The sequence below is a fragment of the Protopterus annectens genome, chromosome 6.part0 (assembly GCF_019279795.1).
Source record: "Protopterus annectens isolate FY-2018-M chromosome 6.part0, PAN1.0, whole genome shotgun sequence".
NCBI classification, from domain to species: domain Eukaryota; kingdom Metazoa; phylum Chordata; order Ceratodontiformes; family Protopteridae; genus Protopterus; species Protopterus annectens.
The window spans coordinates 1,348,272,206-1,348,298,861 of record NC_056737.1 but is presented as its reverse complement, the minus strand read 5'-3'; the positions used below and the strand labels follow the sequence as shown (position 1 = coordinate 1,348,298,861).

The 26,656-nt window shown below is 42.1% G+C and overlaps 1 protein-coding gene across 1 annotated transcript in view; it reads left to right on the top strand.

The window, feature by feature from the left end:
* ADCY5 (adenylate cyclase 5) overlaps nucleotides 1-26,656 on the top strand; it is a 1,187,789-nt gene that overhangs the window by 651,780 nt on the left and 509,353 nt on the right. Inside the window, exon 10 of the mRNA XM_044073657.1 lies at nucleotides 18,173-18,270. Coding sequence (XP_043929592.1) covers nucleotides 18,173-18,270 — 98 coding nt within the window. The remainder of the gene's footprint in view (nucleotides 1-18,172; nucleotides 18,271-26,656) is intronic.

Sequence of the window (26,656 nt, the reverse complement as noted above, 5' to 3'; positions counted from 1 at the left end):
GCACTCCTGTCCTTTCTCCAGGGGCTGGAGATCTGTCTGACATAAAATGTTTCACACTGGCAGAAAACCAGGCATATAATTCAGTCAGTCTGACATGTAATTAGTGATTTAATATCAAAGGTTTTTCCAGTATTGACCAAAGTAAAGTATGTAGTCTGAAAAGCCCTATCACAGTAAGTGCAATGTCCACAGGGAAGACAGCCCCTCGGTGGCGTAGAATTTAGAATAGCTTAGAATAATTGCCAAGTTGGCATTTTTTGTGTTTATTTAAAAAAGTTGGGCAGATTCCTACCTTTTTTAAATAGGTGAATGGAAACTATTGTGGAACAATGGATGTTCAGCAAATGTACTGACTTACTGGCCATTCGGGTAGCAGTGCTCTGTTACCCTTCTCTGGCAATGCACTGAAGTTCAGTGTCTTTCCCATTGCTACCTGTAGGTTTGATGGATCAATTTCTTGGCAGTAGAGAGATTGCTTTCCAAACCCACAAACAGGAGCCTTTTAGCTTTCTAGTGCATTAGTAAGAGATCTCTTGGAAGATTGCTCCTTATTCTAGATCTCTTCAGATGCTGAGCTCAGAGAAGAAACCTTTTGGGGTTTTTATTTCCTCCCTCTGCATTTTCTATCAGTGACCGAATAGTACATTATGTAGCTTTGACTATTTTTCTGATTAGAAATTTGATATATACCTGGATTTTAATTTGACTGAACAGCATAATTCTTATACTGTTTATTTTAAGCTAATTGATGGGTTTTTTTTTTTTTTGGGGGGGGGGGGGGTTAGAGCTTCAAATGTGTTTAATGGCCATTTGTAAATGATTAGTTTCTGTACTAATGACATTTGGGTCTATATTAAAAGAACAAATGTTCAAAATTGCGAACGCTCAAATGAGCGAAAATGTAGCTACTTAAGTTTTTTTTATCGCAGTACAGTGAATATCATAATATTTGCCCTTTCTTTTCTGTAGTGTGATCTCGGAGTTGGAATATATTTAGCAGTGGGTGTGGGGGGGCGCAACCCCCCACAATAATGTTTTCGAGTTGCTGCATTTTCGCTCATCTGAGGGTTCGCAATTTTGAACATTCATTCTTTTAATATAGACCCTGCCATTTTACTTCAGTTCCTCTAATTACCTCCTGCTAGCAGAGCTACAAGTTAATTGTGCCTGTGTTTTTAGTTATTTAAAAGTTTCATTTGTAAGTTTTGACATGAAAACCTGCCTATTTTACAGTTTTTTTTCTTTGGGTTTATGATTATTTGAGGTGATTAGACAGGATTACACCATTTTAAATGACTTTTTCCATTTAAATCTCAATTTTGGCACCATTTTGTACGTTAAACATGTGTGACAGGAATCTTTATAAGTTTATACTTTGTTTCTTGTCCAATATATTTTAGGCTGCATCCATTCATTTGGATTGAAACTAGCCTTTTTTTCTTAAAACAATTGGTGGACTTTTGTGTATGTATTTTTTGCTTTGAACTATTACTGAAACTACTCTCATTTTATTCAGTGCCATGTTCAGAATAGTATTCCTTAGAAGAAACAGACTTCGTATTACTGTTTAGAGAGAGAATAGTGGAATTTGTTTATTTTTTTGCTGCCTGACCATGAAGCCATTATTTGGTATTGCTGTGGCATTTTTTGTCACCCTTTCTGGAATCTAGGAATATGTCTCAGCCTACTACTTTTGATTCCCCAGTAGCCTTGGGCAGGCTATTGGATCACTCACCTTCATTTGCCTCCAGGTTCCTTGGTGTGGTGATATTACCATAACCGTGTGTCACACAAGCATCAGACTCATCCTCTGGGGCTGTACCTTTGCTTAGATCAGGTACATGAGAACCAAACCATTTAGTTGTAGAGGAAGTCAGTGGTACAGAATATGTTGCCAATCTTCATAATCTCCCCCCCTCCAGCAATTGTCTCTGTGTGCATGCAAGAGAGAGACAAGAGATCCACCATGTTACAGAGCAACAATCCCTGACTGTGTTTTCACCTGAGTTGGTGACTATAGTAGATCCTTTATTCAGTCATTGATTACTGGGTACAAAATTGGTTATGAGTAATGCTGGCGCTTCTACTCCCTGTTCAAACTCCAAAGGATCCTGATTTTGAAGGGGATCTGGAATTTGAGGTTTCAAAAGTGTCGGTGTCTGACAAGTCAGTTTCCACTGAGAACAAACAGGTTTAGAAACCCAAGCAGTTGTTTTCTTTTTTCCAAATGCCGGCTAGATTTATGGATGTGTTCATTTGGGAACAATCATCGGCTGTCCCAGTGATTAGCAAGGTATATGATCTTTTGGTGGATGGAGACCATGGATATGGAGGATGTTATTAAGAAAGCTTGAAATTCTCCATTACTGGATGATTCTCTGGCTAAAAAGTGTTTAAGAAATTCAGAAAATGCATCATTGTTGGTGGGGGTAAGGAGGTATACTTGGTTACCCAGCCAAAACTTTTCTGATGAGTTAAAAAAAAATGACAGTATGAAAGCGCCATTTGATTCTGGTTGTGTGTTTGGTGCAGCAGTTAATCAGATCCTAAAAGGTTTTGATGATAGAGGTAAACTGATGCAAGGGGTGCTTAAAATGTTCCATATCCCCAAGTTCCCCAATAAGCAGGATAATTTTCAGTGATCCAACAAACAGAAGTCTCAGACAAAGAAAACCCAAGGCACCAAAAAGAAATGCCAGGACAAGAACATCTGCATGTGTTAGGGAGATGCTCCCCTTCACCAGCAAGACCAGACTTTGTTATTCCCTAATATACACTGGCAAATGTTGGACTCATGGTCATATAGCCAGTCCCTCCTTTGGAGAGAATGCAAGGTTTTTACTCCAGAATTTTTCTGGTTCCCAAAAAAGAGTGATCACAGAGACCAGTGTTGGACCTATTCTTTCTGAATACTTTGGTCAAGTTTCCCAAGTTCAGTATGCTCACCTTGCAGACAGTGCTTCATCTCCTGCTGGACCACATCTTCATGGTGGACTTGAATGTTTATCATCATACCAGTATTGTTCATCACTTCAGGAGATATCTGAGATTTGTTGTGTGTGGTCCACATTATCGTTTATCTGCATTGTATTTTGAGCTATCCACTGCACCTTGAGTGTTTATTAAATGCCATCCTCCACAAATGGTTCAGTGCTGGACTCTCTGCATTCACGTTTTTCCTTACTTGAATGACATACTGATCTGTGAAGAGTCTGCATCCAATTGATTGACCTTACTCTCCCGGCTAGAGTTCAAGTGAACCTTCTGAAGTCATGCTTGACACCTTCGCAAAGACTCATCTTTTTGGGTTGGTTAATCGAAACTGACAGAAAATGGCCTTTATTCCTGAAGAAACATGATCCTGTCCTACCAGACAATGTTTCAGGAATTCTCCAGGATGAATGTTGCCTCAGCAAGAGATGTCTTAAAATTTCTAGTAGTGATGACATCCATGATTCTCATGATACCACTGGCCCATCTCCACATGAGGAAAATTCAATGGTATGTTCGAAGTTGTTAGATCCATCACCTAGTTTCAATGGAATCCCATTTGCTGGTGCTGGCCTTCATCATATGAGAGTTACAGTGGTGGAGAGCACAGCTGAGTGTCGGTCCAGAACTTCTCTTCTTCCCACCTCTTCTGGCACACTCTGTCCAGAAAAATTCTCATCTGACTTCACTTGGAGAGCTGTGTCAATGGGAGTGCAAGTGCAAGCCACTTGGAGGCCCAAAGATGCATGGAAGTTCATTAGTATTGAAGAAATCTTGGTGGTGATCCACACCTTGAAAGTCCTTCACCACTTAATGGACTGTGGGTCATCTCCTTATGGTTAAAGACAACCCCACAGTAATGTGGTACCTCAGTAAACAAGGGGGTACAAGGTCATACCTTCTATGCTGGTTGGCATTAATGGCCTGGGAGCTGGCTTTACAGTATTTGCTGATTCTTTGGGCATCATACATCCCATGAGAGCAAAACATTGTGGAAGACAGACTAAGCAGATCCTTGGCAGACCTGGCAGCCTAAGACAGTGTTGTTTTAGGATCTCGTTCAGATGTAGGGAACACCAGAAGTAGATCTGTTTACCTCCTTTCAAAACAGACAGCAGGAAGAATTCTGTTCCAGATATCCTTGAAGCCATATTTGGGGAGGACAGATGCATTCTCATTCCCTTGGATGGGAATGTTCCTGTATGCATTTCCACCCTTTCCACTGACTTACAATGTGCTTCTGAAGATTCATCGCTTCTAATTGTATTGGCCAAGGGCAATTACCACAGACATTCTTACCCTTTGGATTGTTCCATGCAGTTTCAGGGGCATCTGGTGCCCCCAAAAGTGGAGGACTTCGGCTGACAGCCTGAATGATTCAGTCATAACTCTGTTTAGGTACTTGTTTCATGAGGATGTGCAGCAGATGTTAAAGGAGGCCAAAAAAACTGGTACTAGAAAATGTTATGTTTACAAATGGATGAGGTTTTCTAAGTAGTGCCTAAGGGTCCCTTGAGGTTAACATCCCTCTGATCTTGAAATATTTTTGTGAGCTACTTCAGAATGGGTTATTGTATGCATCTGTTAAGGTGTATTTAGTGGGAATTTCTGCTTGTCTGTCAGTGAATCCTCCTCCTCCTCTTTTGGTAAAATAATTCATGAAAGGCTAGAATCCACTCCTTTCCAATACGTCACTGAAGAGGAAAAGGCCCTGGTGGAATGTGCTCCCTCACAAGCAAATTTCTTATTTTTGGGATCTCAACTATGTCCTGGAAAAACTTACCATGTGAAGTTGTTCAATCTCACCATTCATTTTTCACTGATGGGTTCGGAGCCGATCCTCAGCTCCGACACTGCCAACTAGCAAGCTCAAAGTTCTCCAGTAGCTCGAGACCCCACCCCTTATCCCACAATGCACTGCTGGAATTACACCAGATCTAGTTTGCCGTGACACGGATCTCTTGGTTTCCAGCTTGGCTCGAGGCTTTATTGGGAGTTTTTCAACTTTCAGCAAGTTATATTTTTTCATTTTTATATATCCTTGTTCTATTCTTAGTAGCAGATACTAGCTAGTAGATAGTAGTTTTTCTGTGTGCATACCCCTTCCCTCAGTATTATCTATCTTGTCTTTGGCCTTTTGGCCTTAGGATTAGTGATTAGTCAGTGATCCCTTTTGGGACTATTGTTTTGGATCTCTTATTACTGTTTGTAATTATTTAGTTGTCAGTGCCCCTTTTGGGCTGTGTGTGTGTTTGTGAGAGTTACTTAGTTCAAAACAGCTCATAGTTAAACAGTGTGCTTGAGTTGTAATGTCTGAAGAAAAAGACAAACATCCAAAGTCTGGGTTTAAAAAATGCCCAGACTGCGGACAGAAAAGGTCAGTCACAGATGCCCATGTGCAGTGTGTTTACTGCTTGGGTGAGGTACATCTGCAAGAGTCTTGCAGTATATGTCATTCCTTTTCCACAACAGTGTTAGCTGAAAGGAAGAGGAAATTGATTGATAGGGGTATCATTAAACACCCCTTTTCTGAGGCATTGTCTGACCAGGATGGAGCCAGTAAATCATCTAAATCTTCTAAGTCTTCTACTGATTCTAGATCCAAAAAAGGAAAGAGGTCAGAGAGTGTGGTGACTTCAGCTCCACTGCCTTTGGAGCTGACAGTCTGCTCTTTTTGGAACTGGGACACAGCTTTGGAACCGGTTGCCGAAAAACCTCCATCCATATTGCTCCAGTCGGCTCCATCTGTCCACTCTTCCAGGTCCTCTGTCAGCCTTTCTGATCTGGATATGGACCGGCTGGTTCAGAAAGTCTTAAAGGCACCAGGCCTAGTTAAATTGCTGTCGGCTCAGACACAACCGTCGGAGCCGAAGACCACTACCTTTGAATTGTCTGCTCCTCCTCCGAGCCATACTGGACCTTCAGAGCCGGAGGAGGCCGACCTGATTGTGGATCCCTTGGAGCCGACACCTGCTCGAGTGTCGTCGGCTGCATCTGCTCGGAAGTTCTCGGTGCTGACCAGGGACTCTAGTTGCCGACACTCTCCAGTCTGATCCGGGGAGGATAGCCAGACCGAGTTGGTGCTGACTCTTCCTCTCGGGGCCTTGGCTCGGGTGAGCTCGGCTCCTTATTCGGGCTCAGAGCCCACAGCTTCGGTGCGGGAGGAGATCGCGGCTCCATCGGAGCCATCGACTCCTGCTCATCGGAGCCGAGGTGCATTCGATGCCATGAGGCGAGTGTTGTCTCCCAAGACTTCCTCATCTCAAGGTCTGGCCTCTTCTTCCCCTAAAGTGCCTGTGTCTGGTTCTGTTTCCTCTGGTCATCCCAAGTGTAGAGACCCAGAGCCTCAGGTAGCCCCACAAGGGTGCTCCCTGCTCTTCTGAGACCTCTCTGCAAGAGGAGGCATTTGGACTCCCCCCTGGAGTCTTATCACATTGGACACCGACCTGGATGAATCAGAAGGGTCCCCCAGATCCCCCTCTGTGGACAGCTCCTTTGTGGAGATTCTTGAAATTCTTAGGCAGAGGGGTGATTGGCAGTCCAAGAGCCCTATTGAGGATGAGTCGGTTCTCCTGAAGGCGTTTGGGTCTCAACCTTCCACCTCTTGGGTATCTCCGCCCTATGATGAGCTTATGGATCTAGTCTCTCTTAGGGTGTGGGAGTCTCCAGAATCTATGTAACCTGTTCCTAGGAGGCCTAATAAGTTTATTTCAGCCCCTGTGGATAAGTCTTTTTTGACCAAGGGAGTCTCTGTTGATGCCATGGTGGTGGCAGCAGCTACCAAAAAGGAAATGTCTGAGACTTCCTCATCTATCCATCCTCCTAACAGAGAATCTAGGATTATGGATAGATATGGGAAACACATGTTCAGTTCAGCGACTTTCTCACTCAGATCACTGAACTACTTCACACATTTTACCAGACTGCAGAGAGATCTCCTTAAGGAGTTGGGAGATACTCTTCAGGGTGCTGTAGCTTCGAGTGTATCCGATAAGATTGCCACTCAGCTCTCTACCCTCAGTTCGATAGTCAACTCGTCCATGCGTCTCATATCATACGCAGCTGATGGTTCGAGTAGAGCCGCAGGTACAGGAATCACTCTCCATAGGCATGCCTGGATGCGACTCTGTTCCTTCGCAGAACCCTTCAAGTCTTCTTTTACTAATACCCCATTTGACGGTTTATCTTTGTTTGGGCCAAAGGTGAAGGAGACTTTGACCAGGTGTGAGCAAGAAGGAAAGACTCTGTCTGCCATTGGAGTCCGTTTTTCCACCCCCACTCGACCCTTTCCCAAAGGCCAGAGGAGAGGAAAGATGTGGTTCTGGAAAGCCCAAGGAGCCTTTCAAGACACACGTGGAGAGCCCCCCCTCCAGAGGCAGAGGAGGGAGTTTCAATGGAAGACACCGCCCTCGCGGCAGAGGGGGTCCGCAACACCAGGGTGACAGAGATCACTTCTCTGGTCAATCCTACCAGCACTCCTGAAGGGAGGCCCGGCTGTCCTACTCTTGAAGCAGTCGGGGGTTGCTTATCATTGTACCCCAAAGCCTGGCTAAATATAACAAATGACAGTTGGGTACAAAGTATAATTTCCAGAGGGTATTTCATACCATTCTTCACCCAGCCTCTTCCCATCAAAAACATCCCGGACGTTCCACCCAGTCACATGGGACAAGCAACAATAGAGGTACGCCGATTGCTAGAAAAAAAAGAGTCATCCAGCCAGTCCCAGCAGACCAGACAGGATTCGGAACTTACTCAAGGTTCCTTTTGGTTCCAAAGAAAACAGGGGACTGGAGACCCATTTTGGATCTCAGCAGACTCAACCAATCTGTGAGAAAAGAGAAGTTCCGAATGGTCACGATACAGTCTATACTCCTGCTATTGGGAAGGACAATTGGATGTGCTCGATCGATCTCAAGGATGCGTATTACCACATAAAGATGGCCAGATCATCCAGAGATCACCTGCATTTCCGGCTGGGAGCCAATCATTATCAATTCCGAGCTCTGCCCTTTGGTCTCACTACAGCCCCCAGAGTGTTCACCAAGTGCATGGCAGTAGTCACGGCTCACCTGAGGCATCTAGGATTCCAGGTGTTTCCGTATCTAGACGATTGGCTCCTTACCTCCACCACCAGGCATCAACTTCTTCATTTGAGAGTGGCTACTCTGACACTCTGCAATCAGCAAGGCATTACAGTCAACTTCGAAAAGTCTGCCTTGTTGCCATCGCAGCATATAGTTTTTATAGAGACAGAACTAGACACGTCAACCACCACTCTCCGCCTTCCATCAGAAAGAATCTGTTCTTCGCCAACACATCATGTCCGTAATATCAAAGAACAGAGCACCAGCAGCAGAAGTATTGAAAGTTCTAGGATTGATGGCGGCAGCTATTCTAGAAAGCCCATTAGCAAGGATGCATATGAGAATCCTTCAATGGCTTCTATTTACGCAATGGTCTTACCAAGAACTTCCAATGAGTCACATGTTCCTAATAAATTCCTGCAAGAAGGATCTTCAGTGGTGGTTGACATCTCTTCATGTCACAATAGGACGTCCTTTCATGCTTCCCCCTCCAGTTGCCACTGTGACCAAGGACGCTTCCCTGATAGGCTGTGGGGGGGTTTTTTCAGGGAAAGACTGCCCAAGGCACATGGACAGATCAAGAATCACATCTGCATACCAAAGTCCGGGAGATGAGAGCAGTACTTCTAGCGTAGCTACTCTCTTCCTCTAGGGACAATTGCAATACAGACAGACAACATTTCACTGGTCTGGTATCTGAACAAACAAGGCGGGACCAAGTCTTATCCCCTTTGCCGAGAAGCCCTCAGAGTATGGCAGTGAGCACTGGTAATCCCAGTGCTTTCTGTTAGCAACGCACATCCTGGGCAAATCCAATGTCATAGCGGACCGACTGAGCAGAGCAATCTTATTGCCCCACGAATGGTCCCTCAAACAAGAGATTACGGACAGGATCTTCCGCAAATGGGGCCAGTCTTCCTGCGACCTGTTTGCCAGTCACATCAACAACAAATGCAGAAGCTATTTTGCCCTGATTCCCATGCCAGGTCACTCCCTGAGAGATGCTGTTGTCCACGATTGGCCCCCGGGTCTCCTCTATGCAGTTCCACCAATTCCCCTGATATCCAAATTCTTACAGAAAGCAAAGTTGCTGGGATGGACAATCATCCTTATAGCCCCTCATTGGCCTCAGCAGATTTATTTCCGTTTCTTTACCATCATATTCTGGAAGATCCATGGATCCTGGACGCAGTTCTGGACTTGTTGACACATCTGTCAGGAGATCTTCACCCATCTTTGCAGACACTGAAGCTAATCGCTTGGCTGCTGCAATTCCCCGCATTGCCAGGCTCTATATATAATCTTTCCCATGACACTAGTCCGATTTTGTTGGCTTCCCATAAACCTTCCACCAGAAAATTGTATTGTAATAAGTGGAAGAGATTTTCCATTTAGGCTTCTTCCCTCAACATTGACCCTTATCAAGCACCATTGTCTTCTATCTTACAATTCTTGACAGAAATCTTGAACAAAGGAGCAGCGGCGGCTATGGTGAGAGTACCACTAGCTGCTATATCTAATTTCCATCTAGGAATTGATGGTTTGAATATTATGGCTCACCAATTGTCTAAGGCTTTTCTAAAAGGTTCCTTTCACATAAGACCTCCAGTGAAGGCACCTTATTCCCCCTGGAATTTGAATGTTATGTTATCTCGTATCATCCTTCCTCCTTTTGAGCCTGCATCATCTTGTGAACTAAAATTCTTGTCGTGGAAAACTATCTTCTTGGTAACCATCACTTCAGCCCGTAGAGTGTCAGAGCTCCAAGCCCTTTCCATCAAGCCATCTTACATGGTCTTCCATACTGACAGAATATCTCTCAGGACTAATCCATTCTTTCTGCCCAAAGTATGTTCTGAGGTTAACATTAATCAAGTCATTGAGTTGCTCGTTTTCTTCCCTAATAATACCAACAAATTGGAATATATGTTGCATAAACTCGATGTTCATAGACAACTTAGATTTTATTTGGACAGAACAGAAGATATTAGGAAATCAGATCAGCTCTTTGTGTCTTTTTCTGAGACCAGGAAAGGTAAACCAGTTGCTAAAACAACCCTGTCTAAGTGTTGGATTGTATCACCTATACATATGCTTGTCATAATATGCCCTTGTCTAGTAAGGTAAAGGCTCATTCAACCAGAGCAGTTTCTACCTCATAAGCTTTTCAAGCCAAATTGCCTTTGGATAACATCTGTGCAGCAGCCTAATAGTCTAAACCTCACAGTTTTATAACTCATTATAAAGTGGATAAGGCCTCCAGGGACAGGGCTTCATTTGGTTCTATGGTTCTGAAGAGTGTAGGGACGCTACTCATCAGTGATGAATGAACAGAGAGATTGAACAATTTCACATAGAGAAGTTATGTACTCACCATAACGTTCCATGTGAGTTGTTCCATCTCGCCTTCATTCTCACGCCCCTCCCTCCTTCCTCCTACTGGCTGACAGTTGACCTGGAGGCTGTCTTCATCCTGGTTTTTCAATGTGTATTCATTCCTAGACAGAATAATTATTGTACTGTTACATGGTACGCAGCAAACAAGATCTGAGGTAATTCCAACAGTGCATAGTGGGATAAGGGGTGGGGTTTCGAGCTACTCAAGAACTTTGAGCTTGCTAATCAGCCATGTCGGAGCCAAGGATCGGCTCCGAACCCATCAGTGATGAATGAAGGCGAGATGGAACAACTCACATGGAACGTTATGGTGAGTACATAATTTCTTTTTGCCACCATTTGAACGTACCTCACACACTGATTTTGAAGCTCTTAATGTAGACAAATGCCTTGCTTATTGCTCTGACAACTACAAGGTGAGCCTTTGAGTTGCAAGCACTCGTGTGCCAATCTTATCTTATTTCCAATAAATGTGGTCTTAGAATAGGTTCATAGGTTGGTACTAGGCTATTGGCCCTAGGGCCTATACAAGCCTAGCCATAACAATTCCTTGGCTATTTCTTCCCACAGTATTTACTTCCCTCACTCTCAACCAGTCTGTCAACCTCCCTGTGTTCTTCCCAGAACCTCAAAATAAGGATGAGAGGATACTTCATACATTGGATGTGTGCCAGCAGTTCAAGTAGTACCTTGACAGAACAAAACCCTTCAGGACGGTTGAAAGGCTTTTTATTTCCAACACAGGGTAAAGAAGGGTCAGCCTGTCTCTAAGCAAGCCATTACATGTTGGTTGTCCTCTGTTATTGTGTCTTATTGCTTCCACCATGGCAAGGCGAATCCAGGCAAGGTAAAAGCACATTCCACCTCTTTAGTGGCATATTGGAAAGGAATGGATTCTCTCCAGGTGGGTAAGCTTTGAGAATCTATTTGAATGCCAGTAAGGCAGTGTGTTTATTTAACATAGTACAGTTGCTTAAGCCCTACTTACTTGTAGCAGTAAATCGTCATAGAACACGTTGCCTTACTGGCAACCCACTACCCCCCTTTGTAAATGCACATAGTTTGGTGTTTGGGCTGTGTTGAAGTGCTGCTCCATGGCCTTTTTTGTGTATGTGTGTGTGTGTGTAGTTGGTATTGGAACAGGAGGTGTTCGCAAAACTTATGTTTTCATTGTCTACTTATGATGGATTCTAAAAAACTGAAAAGGGCCCTATCTGGGGGTTTAGAAGGCAGTCCCTGTACTACCAGGAGATTGGTCCATCACACTGACAGATAGGCAATGGGAGGGAATCTGAACTTTAGTAGATCGCCAGAGAAGGGTAGCAGGGCTTTACTACCCAAATGCCAGTAAGACAGTGTGTTCTATAAACATCTACTGTTACAGACAAGTAGGACTTATGCATTTGTACTGTTTAAAAGTCCTGTCATTGACTATAAGATGTAGGATTTATGCAACTGTACTCTTTTAAAGTCCTGTTATTGACTATAAGATGCCAAGATTTCTATAAGCATTGTTTAGTTATTACCACAGGTCATGGTAAAATGGAAAGTACTGCTATTCTCTGTATTCTTACTATTGGAAGTACCATGTACCAATTCACTGCAGAGTTTTAAAAATTAGAATCTTAGCCGTGGTGGTGCAGCGGTAGCATTGTTGCCTCACAGCAAGAGGTTCTCCTGTTCGATTCTCAGCTGGAGCGCCTTCTGTGTGGAGTCTGCATGTCCTCTCCGCGGTCGAATGACGTTCGAAAGACATGCGTGAATGGGCGTGCCTTTGTTGAAGGTTGGGCATCGGGCTGGCACCTCGGCACTGTAAAAATGTACTGCCAATCATTAGCGGACCGGAGTTCCGCTGTGGCGACCCCTAACCGGGAAAAGCCGAAAGAAGAAGAATGGCCCTATCAAGGACACCAGTATTGTAGCACCTTACCATAAAGTTCCATTTAGTATATCAGTCATTTCCTGTGTTAATGTAGTTTCTTGATTGCAAATGTGTCATAGTCTTAGAAATTGTGAAACGGGAGCATACCTGATAATATGGTGATGATGGCAGCTAGTAGCATATAAAAATGTTCTCTGTTTACATTTGTACAAAGTGTCCCATCTAAAAGTTGGTTATTATGACATCCAAATAGTTACATACAAGTATATCATAAGTTCATAGGTGTTTACTAAGCTAACAACCACAAGGGCCTTTTTAAGCCTAGCCATGCATCCCGAATCTCTGACAAGTTCTGACACCCTTTATAAGTGTAAGCATGGGCCTGTGAGATGAACCATTTACAGGTTACCTGTTTACATTAGAGACATAGGTGCTAAACCAGAGAAGAATTTCCCATCCATTTGTCCAAGTTGCACTTGAGTTGGGTTAGGGAGGAACTCTGCTTCACATAGATGGGGTGCCTGTTCCATAGACCTGGTAGTCTCTGGGATACATAGCTATCTCTCCCACAGGTCCTATTTATATCACAGGCAAGGTTTAAGTCTTTAGAAGGGGTAATTATGTTACTGTTTGTTTTGTGGATATGCAGGAGGTCCATCAGAGTGGGGTCTGACAATGCCCTGTATGCCAGGCATAGCTCTCCCCTCAAAAGTCTGTAGGAGACAGAATACAGGGATAGAACCTTGAGGCTGTCAGCATAGGACACATTACTTGCACCCTGTATTCTTTTAGTGAGGAACCTCTCTGGACTTTCCAGTTGTTGGATATGACTGCTTAGGTACATACCAAAGGCAGCATTGTACTCAATGATAGGTCTGATGAATGCCGAATACAATGGAACAATGACTTCCTTGGACTTAGATGCCATACCTTTGTTTATAAGTTGTGCAACATAGAGTGATTTCCTCACTTCTGTAGACAAGTGATGATCAAAGGCTCGATTAGTATCTATGTCCATCCATACGTCCCTGACTACTGGGTCAACTCTAAGGGGTGTGTTGTCAATATGATAGTTACCACAGACAGATGACTTCCCAAAGGATACTGTTATGCATTTCTTGGCATTTAGTTTTAGTCCATGGCTCTGACACCAGTTGTTTGTCTGTGTCAGCCCCTCCTGGAGATCATTTGTGTCAGTATGAGATTCAATGATAGCTCCTAAATTGCAATCATCTGCAAATTTAGTCAGTGTAAGCAAACTGTATACCAAGTTCATTGGCATTCAAAAAAAGAACAAAGCATTTCAAAGTATCTAATGTATCTTTTCAAGGAACCCAGCAATCATCTAGAAATCTCTTCCAAAGTGTGATATAATTAATCAAAATGATCCATGTAAATATATGCACATACTGGTGCAAAAGTAGCACCCATGGCCAACTCTCTGATTTGAAGATAGCACTCCAAGCCATAATAGAAAATGCTTCTCTCAAGTACTAGTTTAAATAACCCAAGTATAAAATCTGAAAATAAGGGAGAGTAAAGCTCTGATGAGTTTAGATAGTACTCCACAGCCATAATCCCAGAGACCTCCCAAGCACAAACAACCTACACATACTGCTACATGAGCAGAATCCACCACTACACATAACACACACATCAGTGTCTCAATAGTTAAGCCCCTAAGGCAAAACACCTCAAAACCAAATGTCGTAGTCACAGGTGATTCATTAGTGAGACGTACAGATGTCCCCCTCACCAGGCTGGACAAAGAGAAGGTCATGGTGATCTGCCTGTCAGGTGCCAGAATCCATCACATTATGGATGCACTCAAGTCATTCAGCAACAATTACCATTATGATTCTGTCATAGTACATGTTGGTGTGAATGACTTGTGATGTATCTGTCTGGACCATAGGAAGAGAGACTTGACTGAACTCTCGGATTGTGTTTCAGTCAGCATTCCACCTTCGCCTCGAATGGTGCCACAATACAGACAAAGAAGTGATTGATTTCAATAATTGACTTAGCTTCTGGTGTCACTCCAGTGGGATCCAGTATCTGACAGCCTGGGAAAACATGGTCGACAGACCATACTGCTTTGCCAGAGATGGCATTCACCTGTCTCCTCAAGGTTTTTGAATACTGGTAAAGACGCTTGCTTCCCCCATAGTGTCGTTTTTTAGGCAATGTCAAAACAGCAAAACTTTTGACATGAAGAAATTCACTAGAGACAAACACAAGATCATGCTGCTTAATGCTGGGAGTCTAAATAGTAAACTGAACTCCCTGAAAGCACTCCTCACCTTGGAAGATGCTGACATCTGTGCAGTCACTGAGACTTGGTTCAAGACCATAGAGAGCACCCCAGCCGTACAAGGCTTCAATGCCTTTCACACATTTAGACCGCAAAACGAGCGTGAAATGCCAAAGGTGGAGGTGTATCCATCTTCATTAAATCAAAGCATCTCGAGACTGGTAAAACAGTAAAACTCTCTTGAGCAACTCCAGGTTCAAATAGCTATAGGCAAAATACCCCACCACATCATCGCTAATTACAGGTCCCTCACCATGAACCAGGAGAACCACACTGCCTTACCTGGACACGCTAGAGTGGCTCAGTATACAGCCAAACACCATGGTCATGGGAGATTTCAACTATCTTTCCATTGACTGGGCGACTTACACGATCACAAGCACGTTTGCTCTGTCGTTCCTGGATTTTGTTAATTCAAATGTCCTAGACCAGTTGGTCTGCACCCCACAAGGTGCTCAAATGTCCTAGACCTAGTGCTTACCAACATGGAGGGTCACTGCACACAACTGTGTGTTGCTCCCCCTGGTAAGGTCAGACCATAAGTCAGTCTTGTTTGAAGTAAAGATCAGACCTGATACCCCCAGAGGAGCAAAAAAAAAAAAAAATGAAAAATTTTCCAAAGCAAAGTATAGCCCAGTAAATGATGGTATAAAAAGTTTCAAAGCCCCTACTAACACAGCCAACAGTGACTCCTAGGCAGAAGAGTACACAAATGCCCTTTATAGACACCTAAAGAAATGTGTATTGACTGAGCTGTACCTGACAGGACTAAAACTAGGTCCTCCCAGAAAAACAAGCCACCCTGGTAAGTATAAATAAGTTATATAACAAAAGAAGGAAACTGTTACCTAAGAACAAGAGGGAACTTACTCAACAGAGCAAGAATACCCTCCACAGTTTGAACAAGCAAATCAGATATCTTGTTAAGGCCTCTAAGGCTAGTTACTAGACTGAATTATCATCCCTAGCTAAAGACAACCATAAGACATTCTTTAGCTATGTCCGAAACCTAAAAGGGAATGCCCAGCTGTGTGCCGCACTTATAGTGGATGGTACTATACACACTAAACCTAAGGAAATTGCCAACCTGCTAGCTGACAGATTTGGTAATAGCTTCACTCCCCTGTCCTCACCAGTCATACTCCAAAGCATTCCTGACACCAGTCCTCTACCGAGTATCTCCAAAGAACAGGACATACAAGCACTCTCCAAGGCCAAAAACACAGTCTATATGGGACCAGATAACATCCCAGGTTGCTTACTAAACAGTCTAAAAGAAGACCAAGTGGAACCACTTGGCACTGTCTTTAACCATAGCCTGAGCCACTGGTATGGTTCTGTCAGAGTGGAGAACAAAAATAGTAATCCCCTTACTCAAATGCACCAACTCAGAAAACTATCGACCCATAAGCCTAACCAGCCTTATCTGCAAGGCCATGGAAAGAATCTTCATAGGCCTTATCAAAAAGGACACAGGTGACCTTCAGATGCTTGACCTGACCCAGTTTAGTATCTACAAGAGTAGATCTTGCTTATTAAACCTGGAGGACTGAAAAGCCATTTAGCTGAAAACATTCTGAAAAGCATATAGTTTTTTTTTTTTTTTTGCTAACTCCAAGGTCGCACAGTCATGGACAATAGAGAAAATACCACACAACACGAATCTGCAAATATGGGAGTACAGCTTGTTTATGGGCATTACCAATTCACACAAAATCTTCTAAATTATTGTCGTAACAACTCCCATGCTCAGAAGTGACACCATAAATACTCTGTCTAGACTTTCATAATTTTTGACAAAATGGCCTTTTTGTTAAATGTACTTTTTTAGCCATATGGCTTTCAGTCAAATGTTCCTTCAATGAGATATACTACATGGGCTGGTAAAGCAGTTTTATGCATAATGAACGTATATACACATATCCTTGTCTGGTACAACAGTTTTGTGCAAAATAGTAGTATATACATCTTTTCTGGTCATACACCAACTTCTGCAGCTGTGGTAGGGGAATACAGTGGTACTTTATGTGAGTATTTTGCATGGCAGTCTTGGCACCCAGTTACAAGAGGACTCAGGTCTACACATGCCATGGACAGAAAGTTTGATTGTAGCCAAACTATAGCTTAAGCAAAATGGCTGTATTAGCATCATTAATGCAAATATCTCTGGTAAAGCAAGGCCAGAATGTTGCAGTTGTCCAGTTTGGTTACCGTTCTTAATTACCTTTGTTGTTTGTCATTTTTCAGATGATTATATGAGCATGTTCATATTCTGCTTAGACACTTTTAATTTTTGGACTTTATTGGTGATTGTGTGCATTTGTACAGAATATTCATTGTTTTTATTTGTTTGCCATTCAGACATATTTATTTTATTAAGGTACAAGTCTTAGTCACTGTGTCACACTTGAACATAATCATATTCTGCTTGGACTGTGAACTGTGTTTATCTGATGCTTTGCTGCACAAAGAAAAGGTCATCATCTACATATTAGTTCAGTTGAGAGTTGTAGTGAATGTAGAAAACAGTAAGTGGCTGAGCATTCCATTGATGTAGTCCTGCAGACACAGCAAACTGAGAATGAACTGGCTTATCGTGCTCTCTCTTTGTAGTACGTGTAGCTGGAGACTCATTAAGAGTTTGGATGTTTAGTCCCAAGATTCAGGGACCTAGTGTTCAGGACACTATGGTCCGTGTTGTCCAAAACTTTTCAGAGGTCCAGAAGTATTTATTCATTCATATGTTTTCCAGTACCCAATTTATTGTGTTAGGGGTGATAGGAAGGGGAAGCCAGTCCCACCAAGTGGGGGTAATAGAGATAGTCCAAGACAGGATGTGACTCCATCATAGGATTCACACACACACGAGCAAGCAGAATGTCGCCTATTAAGCATGCATTCAAAATGAAGGAAGACTTAGCAGTGCTTCCTTCCATTGTTTTGGGCACATATGTTTCCTTGTACTTCTGTTGAGTAAGTTGTAAGGCATTTTGAGGGTACAATTAACTTGTATCCACTAACATGAGATGAAATTTTATTTATTTATTTTATTTTTGGTATGTATTTTATATGTAGTTGAATTAGCTAAATATGATATTGATACATTTCACTGACGTAAACTGCTGTGATGTGCACTTCATCTTAGTGCATTGAATACAAATTCATTAATTTAAAATTGAGATCTGTTTAATTTTCATCATCTGGTCATTATAGTATTTGAACATAAAAATACTATGCCGCCAAAAAAATGCATTGGAAAACCATTGAATAATGTACTGTGCTCTCAAAAAATAAATAAATAAAAATAAAAATGTACAGTGCTCTAATTCTACCTACTGTTAGCTGAGGTATACCATAGCTCTGCATCTATAGATGCTATTGTGACTTGTACCTTTCATTATACAGATGTATGATCTTTTTAGTTCCTGTAGTTCTCTGATTTTCTTGTCATTATCCACATGACACTGTATTTCTTTTACTTTTTTTCTGTTTGCTTTACAGTACTCCAAGCAGGTAGATGACAGGTTTGGAGCATATGTGGCCTGTGCCTCTCTCGTCTTCCTTTTCATCTGTTTTGTTCAAATTACCATTGTACCTCAGTGAGTATAAACTTTTTACAATTTTTTTTCCATAAAATGTTTTCATAAAATGTGAGTAGCATATCACATTCTAAGCAGAAACTATTTACATTAAATGAAAAAAAGTACTGTTGGCTGTCTTTAGTATTTTTTGGCCTAGAGCAGTAGGCCATTGACTGTCATAGTTTGTGCTACAGAACTCTTACCAATTTCCATTTATATTATTTATAACATGCAAGCAGTTTCATCTGTTACTTTACTGCAGTAGAACAGGTTTAATAAAATAATTTCCCTGACGTCTAAGCCAGCATTTTTCAGGAACTGTAAATCCTTAAATCTTGTGACTAAACGTAAACAAACAGTAATATTGTTTCAGTTTTTAAATGATCTGAGCTGGTGTTTGCTTGCCTCAATAAACTGAATTAAGTACAGTCACAAAAGATTATAAATCCATGTAGGAGAACAGCATCAGCAAACACTGGATTGATTCTTGACCTCGTAAAAGCTTTTATTTATATTGCAGATTTAAATTTCCTGATTTTGTTAATGCTCCCCTGAGAAAGAGACGAGCGATTGAATGGATATATACATAGGTCATGCATTAGCCGCAAAAGTTTTCCTGTATAAATCAAATATGTAACCAATCAGCATGCAGAATTCAAGGAGGCATTTGTCACTGCTGTATTGTGGTTTGTACTGGAACTGGACTGCAGCAGTAGTTAATGTTGGCAGTAAAATTAAGAACTTATAAGGTAGTGATCAAGTACAAATTATGGCAATAGTTGCATTCAAAATGTATTACCCACAAATGCCGCACCTTGAGTTATAAGAAAAAACGCCACTGTACGACATCAGTTTATCTTTTGAAGAATGCAACTCAACACAGAACCAGTAACAAAACCTGAATTCTGTTTTAGCAGAGAAACTTGTCACACTTAACAATGCTTATAAAATGGCAATTACAGGTTTCTTTTTATTTATTCTAATCATAACTTGGCTTTGTGTGCAGGCATTTTTGTATTTCTAAGGTTTAGTATTAAGCACTTGTATTATTAAAAGTTCCATGCTGAAAACGCCACATCACATCAAATAATAATGAATCACATATGGAGTTTCTCATCAGCTATACATCAGGAAGTGCTAAAGGTGAGATAAGTGATGGTAAAAGTAAGGATTGCTTAAAAAGTTTATGTGGCAAGGAGTGTAAAGGAAAGGATTACTGAAGTTTGCATATTAGAAAAAAATGTTGAATCAGAACATTTCCATTATTGAGTTTCATGGATAGCATGACTTTATGTGTAGCAGAAATTGTAAGCTTGACAAGCATGTGAAATTAATTAAGGGTATGGAAGATCTAAATATACGTGTCTGTGCCTTTTTAAAAACTACATAAAATACATATTCAGTCTGACTTGAAGGGATATCTTCATTAGGTTGCTGTTGGCATTTCCTGTTCAGTCAGCTCAAGCTCATCAGTATTTTTTTCTGTCATCCCTAGACACGAGAGTGCATATGGCATACAAACTGGGCAAAGAACGTGTACCTATCCCTCTCCACCACCACCAACGGATGGGCACACTAATATTTCCTGTCTGCATTGTCAAGCGTCCAAGCCACTATTTGAACTTGAGTTGCCCAGGCCATAGTCAGTGCTTCAGCCCAACACAACACTGGTGCAGGCATGTGCTACTCAGTTCTTTTTGTCACTTGGACTGCAGCCCTAATGCTTATCATAGAAAAGTTCAAATGTTGAATGCCTAAGAAGCTAAAGTCTTTAAAGTGTCACCATGTTCACTAGCTAAGAAGACAAAATACATATTCTTCCTCTCTTGCCTAAATGAGGGGCATGACAGCAATCCCTGCCAAAAAAGCTAGTGATTTAGCCTAATCATGCATAGAATGAAGAGAAAGAGAAGTTGTAGGCCTTCCCAACTTCCCTCAGGGTGGAGACCATTGTGGGTGCCCAGCCTAACAATCATTTGTGTGACCCCAGAACAATGCTGGTTTATAGAGAGAAGGTAAATGAGTTGGGGGTAGACATCAGCTTAACTCCATTCTCCAGACAGGTTTGCTGTCAGTGTATCCTCATGGTACTTGTTTTGACAGCTTTCCTTTGTGTACAGCGAGTTCAAGCTCATATGCTTTTCCTGCAGATGACATGTCTGCCTCTCCTGTCCCACCATATAGTAGTTGACATATGCTGTTGTCAGCCAGCAACCCATAGAATGGCTCCTTGAGGTCCCAGTTGATCTCTCTGAGTCCAGCAGGTCTTTTTGGTTCAGGATGAGGAGAATTGGCAGGGCTTTACAAAATAAGTAGAGTCCACTGAGAAGCAAGCATATTGAAAACTTGCTAGCTGTTTTTTTTGGTAGAACCTACTTTTATTGATGTGGAATCACTCAGTCATGGAGTATGACCTTCTGCCACTATTACTACCAAAGAGCCTTTTGTAGGACCTGGAGTCATATTGTGTAACTTTTGGTGCTGTTATGTTCCACTGTGAACCATTCAGCCAATTGAAAATGGGTTCATCTATCCCTGAGGTAGGAAAGGGGGATCTCCATCTCTGTCCTAAAAAATGGGACTCAAAAAAGATACATAGAGGTCTTCGTCTTAAAGATGAATAATGGAGTAATCAATGCCTTACCAACAGCTACCCTTCAAACGTTATCTGCTGTGAAGGAGTTATGTTGTTTAAGCCCTTTGTGGATTAGATCCAAGGTCCCTGGCCTTTCCCCAGAAATGTTTACATAAGAATCTAGGCAAGGAGGAAGAAAAGCCTTGAATCATCTCAAACATAAGTACTGTCATAAATATGTTTTAGAAGGTTGAAAGCCTATAGATTCTTCTTCCATTTCTGTCAAGAAGACGAATCACTTCTTTTAGCTCACAGCAAAAAGAAATAAGAAGCATCCTTGGCCAGTCTCCTATGTGATATCTTCTGTCCAGCAAAAGTTACAGGTAACGCAACACATTTCCAGCTTATTAGCTTATAAAGAGTGTAAGACTACGTTGAAATAGATGGCAGTGGGGCCTTTTGTAGTAGATGCTTATCACACTCTCTCTCTCTACCCACCAGTATCTGACTACTACTCCATTCTGAAACTGTGGATGAATTTAATGGATTGATGGATTTGTCTGTAAGATGAACAAATATATTGCAGTATTGTGTGGCAGACTTCACACTAGGATGCATCAAACTAATGTTATGTAAATAATATTGTATATAGCATTGTGGTATGAGTTATTAAAATGATATATTGTAAATATTATTGTAAATGCTGCTGTACAGAAAATGTTTTTATTATTCTTTAAGAAAAGACAGATATATCTCTGAATTATGTAAAGTTGTTCCTTTACAACAGTTCCGCAGTACAAGGACAAAATGATTGACTTCAACAATTGGCTAAGCTTCTGATGTCATTCTAAGGGGGATCCAGTATCTGTCTGCTTGGGATGACATGGTCGACAGACCACTATGCTTTGCCACAGATGGTCTGCACCTGTCGCCCCTGGGATTCTGGATACTGGCTAAGGCTCTTGCTGCCCCTCTAGTTCCTTTTTTAGGCAGGGTTCAAATAACAAATTCACCACCATGACAGGAACAGGCAAGCAAAAACTGAGGGTAATGTTACTCAATGCTAGAAGTCTAAATCTCAAAATGCACTCACTCGAGGCACTCCTTAAAATGGAGAACATCGATATCTGTGCAGTGACTGAGACCTGGTTAAAGGCTCCAGAGAGCACCCCTGCACTACCAGGCTATAACTCATACCACACTTTTCGGCCATGTAACCTGGACCGAAACACCAAAGGCGGAGGTGTGTCCATATTCATTAAGGATACCCACACCTCCAGGCTAGTTGCTCAGCATAATGCATCCGAGGTTATCCAAGTGCAACTAACTCTGGGCAAAACTGCAATCCACATTGTAGCTTGCTACAGATCACCCACCATGCCCCAGGATTCCCACTCCTCTTTTCTTGATGTACAGAAAAATATTAGGGTTCAACCAAGCACCCTAATAATGGGCGACTTCAACTACCCCAACATTAACTGGGAAAACTACTCGTGTACCAACTCCTTAGCTCAACGCTTTCTGGAATTCATAAACTCCAATGCCCTAGATCAACTTATCCACACCCCCACCAGGGTCAACAGTATCCTAGACCTAGTCATTACCAACATGAGTGACCGGTGTTCCACACCTGAAGTCAACTCCTCATTGGTCCGATCCAACCATAAGCTTATCACCCTTGATATCCACATCCCCCCCCCCATTAAGGAAACCACAGTAAAACATTTCTCCAAAGCCAACTTCATGCTTCTTAAGACAGAAGTGGACAATACAGTTACAACTGCTGAATCCTACACAAATGCACTGTGTAAGCACTGACACGAGTGCATGGATCATGCTATCCCAAACAGAACCAAGACACTATCCTCCAAAAAAAGGAAGTCAGTCTGGTGGTCACCTGCCATAAACCAACTGTACAACAGAAGGAAGAAACTGTTGCAAAATAGAGTAAAATCCCATGAGTGGAGGAGCTCCCTGGTCAGCCTCAGTAAGAAGCAGAGATCCCTTATAAGATCCTCCAAAGCTAGCTACGAAAACAAAATTGCCACTAAATCCAAGGACAACCACAAAGCATTCTGTAGCTATGACACAAATCTAGATGGCAACACCCAGATCTGCTCTGAGTTAGAGCACAAAGGCACGAAAATTACAGAACCAACTGATATTGCCAACATCCTGGCAGATAGGTTCAGTGCTATCTTAACCCCTCTCACCCCTAAAGGGCCCATATCTATACAGGAAAATGCAGAGTCCCTGTAATCACAACTACGTCGGTAAAAGCTGCACTCTGTAAAGCCAAAAACACAGCATCCATGGGACCGGACAATATCCCAGGCTGCGCTTTACAAGAACTTCAGAACGAACTGGCTCCCCACTTAAGCACCATGTTCAATAATAGCCTCGCATCAGGCTTTGTGCCCACTGAATGGCGCACAGCAACAGTTATCCCACTCCACAAAGGGGGAACCACCACTGATCCCAGGAACTATCGACCTATTAGACTGATTTGCAAGGCCATGGAATGTATCATCATGGAACTCATAAACAAAGACATTGGCAACCTCCAAACTCTGGATCCCACCCAGTTCGGGTTTGTGAAGGGCAGATCATACATCCTGAAACTGATCGACTTCTTTGAGGCAGTCACCAAAGCCGTGGATGAGGGTAAGGTGGTTTACACAGGCTATCTTGACCTCGCCAGGGCTTTTGACACCATCCCCCATTCTGGAATTATAGCTAAACTCACTAAACTAGGTATAAATCCCTACGTCACAAGATGGGTTGCCAACTAGCTCACTGACAGAACCCACACTGTAAAAGTTGCAGACTCCAAATCTGACCTCAAAGCAGTGACAAGTGGAGTACCACAGGGTTCCGTCCTGGGACCTCTCCTGTTTGGTATCTACTTCTCTGAAGTACATGCTAACACAGAAGGCCTCTGGCTAACGAAGTTCACAGATGACTGCAAACTAGGAGCCATAGTCAAGTCCCCAAATGATGTGGACATCCTACAGAAGGGCCTCACTGAGACAGATGCCTGGTGTCAGAGCCATGGCCTCAAGCTCAATGCCAAAAAGTGCAGTGTCATCCCCTTTGGTAAAAACTCTGTACACATGAAGTACCACATAGGCAGCAATCTACTTAACACCGAATGCGTGATAAGAGACCTTGGGACCCAGGTGGACAGTAGTCTCTCCTTTGATAGTCACATCGCCACAGTAGTCAGGAAGTCCTTCTATGTGGCACACCTCATCATAAAAGGGTTCTCATCCAGGAAAAAAGAGGTCATTGTTCCCCTGTACTCATCACTCATTCGACCCATTATAGAGTACAATGCCCCTTTTGGAATGTATCTCACAAGACATTTGCAGCAGCTGGAAAAGCCACAGAAGTACCTCACAAAGAAGATTACTGGCCTCAAACAAATGCCCTACACTGACCACCTCAAAAAACTCCAGCTTTACTTCGTAGCATATGGCCTACTCCGAGGTGATCTCTGCCTAACATATAAAGCTATGTCAAACCCAGGGCTGTTGGACATGCTACACCTAAAGAAATCCCAATCCCTCCGAGCTACATGCTCTAGGGACCTAAACCTTGTCACCACAATAAACAGGACACACTGGAGGGATAGATTCCTGTCCCAGAGACTTCCTATACTCTGGAACAAGCTACCCATGTATGAAAAGCAAAGTTCTTCATTAGCACTCTTCAAGAAAAATCTTGATGAGTGGATGGGAAATAGGAAATACACCCCGGGGATCACTTCTGTGTCTCTTCTCGACAGTGGCACAGGAAAATAACTTTCTTGGGTGGCGTAAGCTATGGAACCTTGCTGGCTAGGCTTACGTAGGCCCTTGGGCCAATAGCCTAGTACCTACCTATGAACCTATATATTGCCAGTAACAAGCAATTACTTGGAGAGCGTAATGTGTAAAAAGGAGAGGGAGTGCTCTATAGAACAGAGAAGTTTGGCTCTCACTGCAGGAGTTTTTGCACCTGGCACAGTCATTCTGGAAAGTGTGCTGTAGAGTAGAAGAGACAGCCTGAGGGAACCTTAGACAGTTTGGAGATACTGTGCTGAGAATCCAGCCAGGAGGGAGCTACTTGAATTTATTTTGGGACTAAACCTAACTGGCATGTGAGACTGCAGAGTTTTGTGATCTTTTTGTTTCATGTTCTGAAGAAGAGTTTCCAGCATGGAAGTGTTATTTTAACTGTTTCAATAAGAAAAATGTATATATTGTATAGACAGTGTGTCTCTGCTGCCTTGTTTTGATTCAGTGTCTGTGTGTGTGTGTGTGTGTGTGTGTGTGTGTGTGTGTGTGTGTGTGTGTGTGTGTGTGTGTGTGTGTGTGTGTGTGTGTGTGCGCGTGTGTCAGTGCCGTGGCACATACAAGCCAGTTGGTTCATACACTTCCAAACAAGCAGTAAGATATTTAAGTTATTCACTGCAGAAGACCCCATTATCTGATATTGTCAGAGTGGGCACAACTCCCATTTTCAACAGAGGCCCAGGGAGAAAAGCTACTCATGAAATACATATCTACAGTGAACAACAATAAAAAATAAACTTTTTAAGCATTACTTTGCAGGTAATGTTGCGACAAATAGTAAAGACATTTGACATATACTTTAGAAGTTGTATTATTGTACATAAGTCAAAGACATGTTAGCATGTAATAGTTGGAGATACAGAGCAGTCAATACACATAGGTTCAGTATATCTATATTTGACATTAGTGAGGTTGGATTTTACTAGAGCAAGAAGAGAAAATACAGGAGTAGGAAGGGTATAGGCAGAAATAATTGAGAAAAACGTAAGTAGAAAAGTCCTGATAGTGCAGAGGTTGAGCTAATGATAGGTAAGATGCTGAAGTGGGAAATAAGGAGTATTAGTAGGACAGGATTAAGGGTACAGGTAAGTTGGAGAAGCAGTAGAGAGGATGAGAGAAAGAGACAGGAATAAGAAAGGTGAGAGAGTCAGGGTGATTGATAGAGAGATTGTCAATGGAAGAGAAACATAAAGAAAGGTGGGTTTAGTCAGAATGGGAGCATGAGTATAGCCACGAGGAAGTTAAGTGGTGTTTTAGGTTGTGTTTGAAATGTGTGGTAATATTGTCTTGTTTTAGGGTGGGTGGGATTGAGTTTCAGTGCTTAGCAACATAGGTTGAGTAAATTGAGTTTACAGCACTGTTATGAGACTTGCTTCTGGTCAGGAGACAATTGTCCTGTGAGCGGAGATCCCTAGAATGGAACTAGTGTTTGAAGATGTTTTTTAGTAATGAGGAGGTATTGGATTTGTGTATTATTTTTATTGGCAGTAAGCAGTTGGGAGTAGGTAAGGTAATAAGGCAGTTCAAGCCATTGTAGGTGCTTCAGTGCTAGGCAGTGGTGTGAATGATTTGGTAAGCTGAATACAAACTTGATTATTTTGTTGTAATAAACCTCTAGTTATTTTTAAGATGGAGTGAAGGTTAGTCAGGATAGGTGTTGCATAGAGAAGTGAAGGAAGAAGATAAGATGTTGCTAAAGAATTCCTAGAGTAGTCAGTGGGAAAGGGTTTGTTTCTGTAGAGGAAGCCCAATGTTTGGTGAGTTTCCTTGTTAGCTTGAGTGATGTGTTATATTTTGTTGCCATGTATTAAGACACCAAGAAGCTTTGTATTGGAAACTGTTCCAATAGAGGTATTATTTACTGATGTGATTTTGAAGGATTGTTTCTTTGCTGGCAGAGATTTGGGTAAAAACAGCATAATTTTGTTTTCGTTTTTTTTTTAGCATTTACAAGTAGTTGGTAGTCATCTAGCCAGGTTTGAACTGAAGGAAT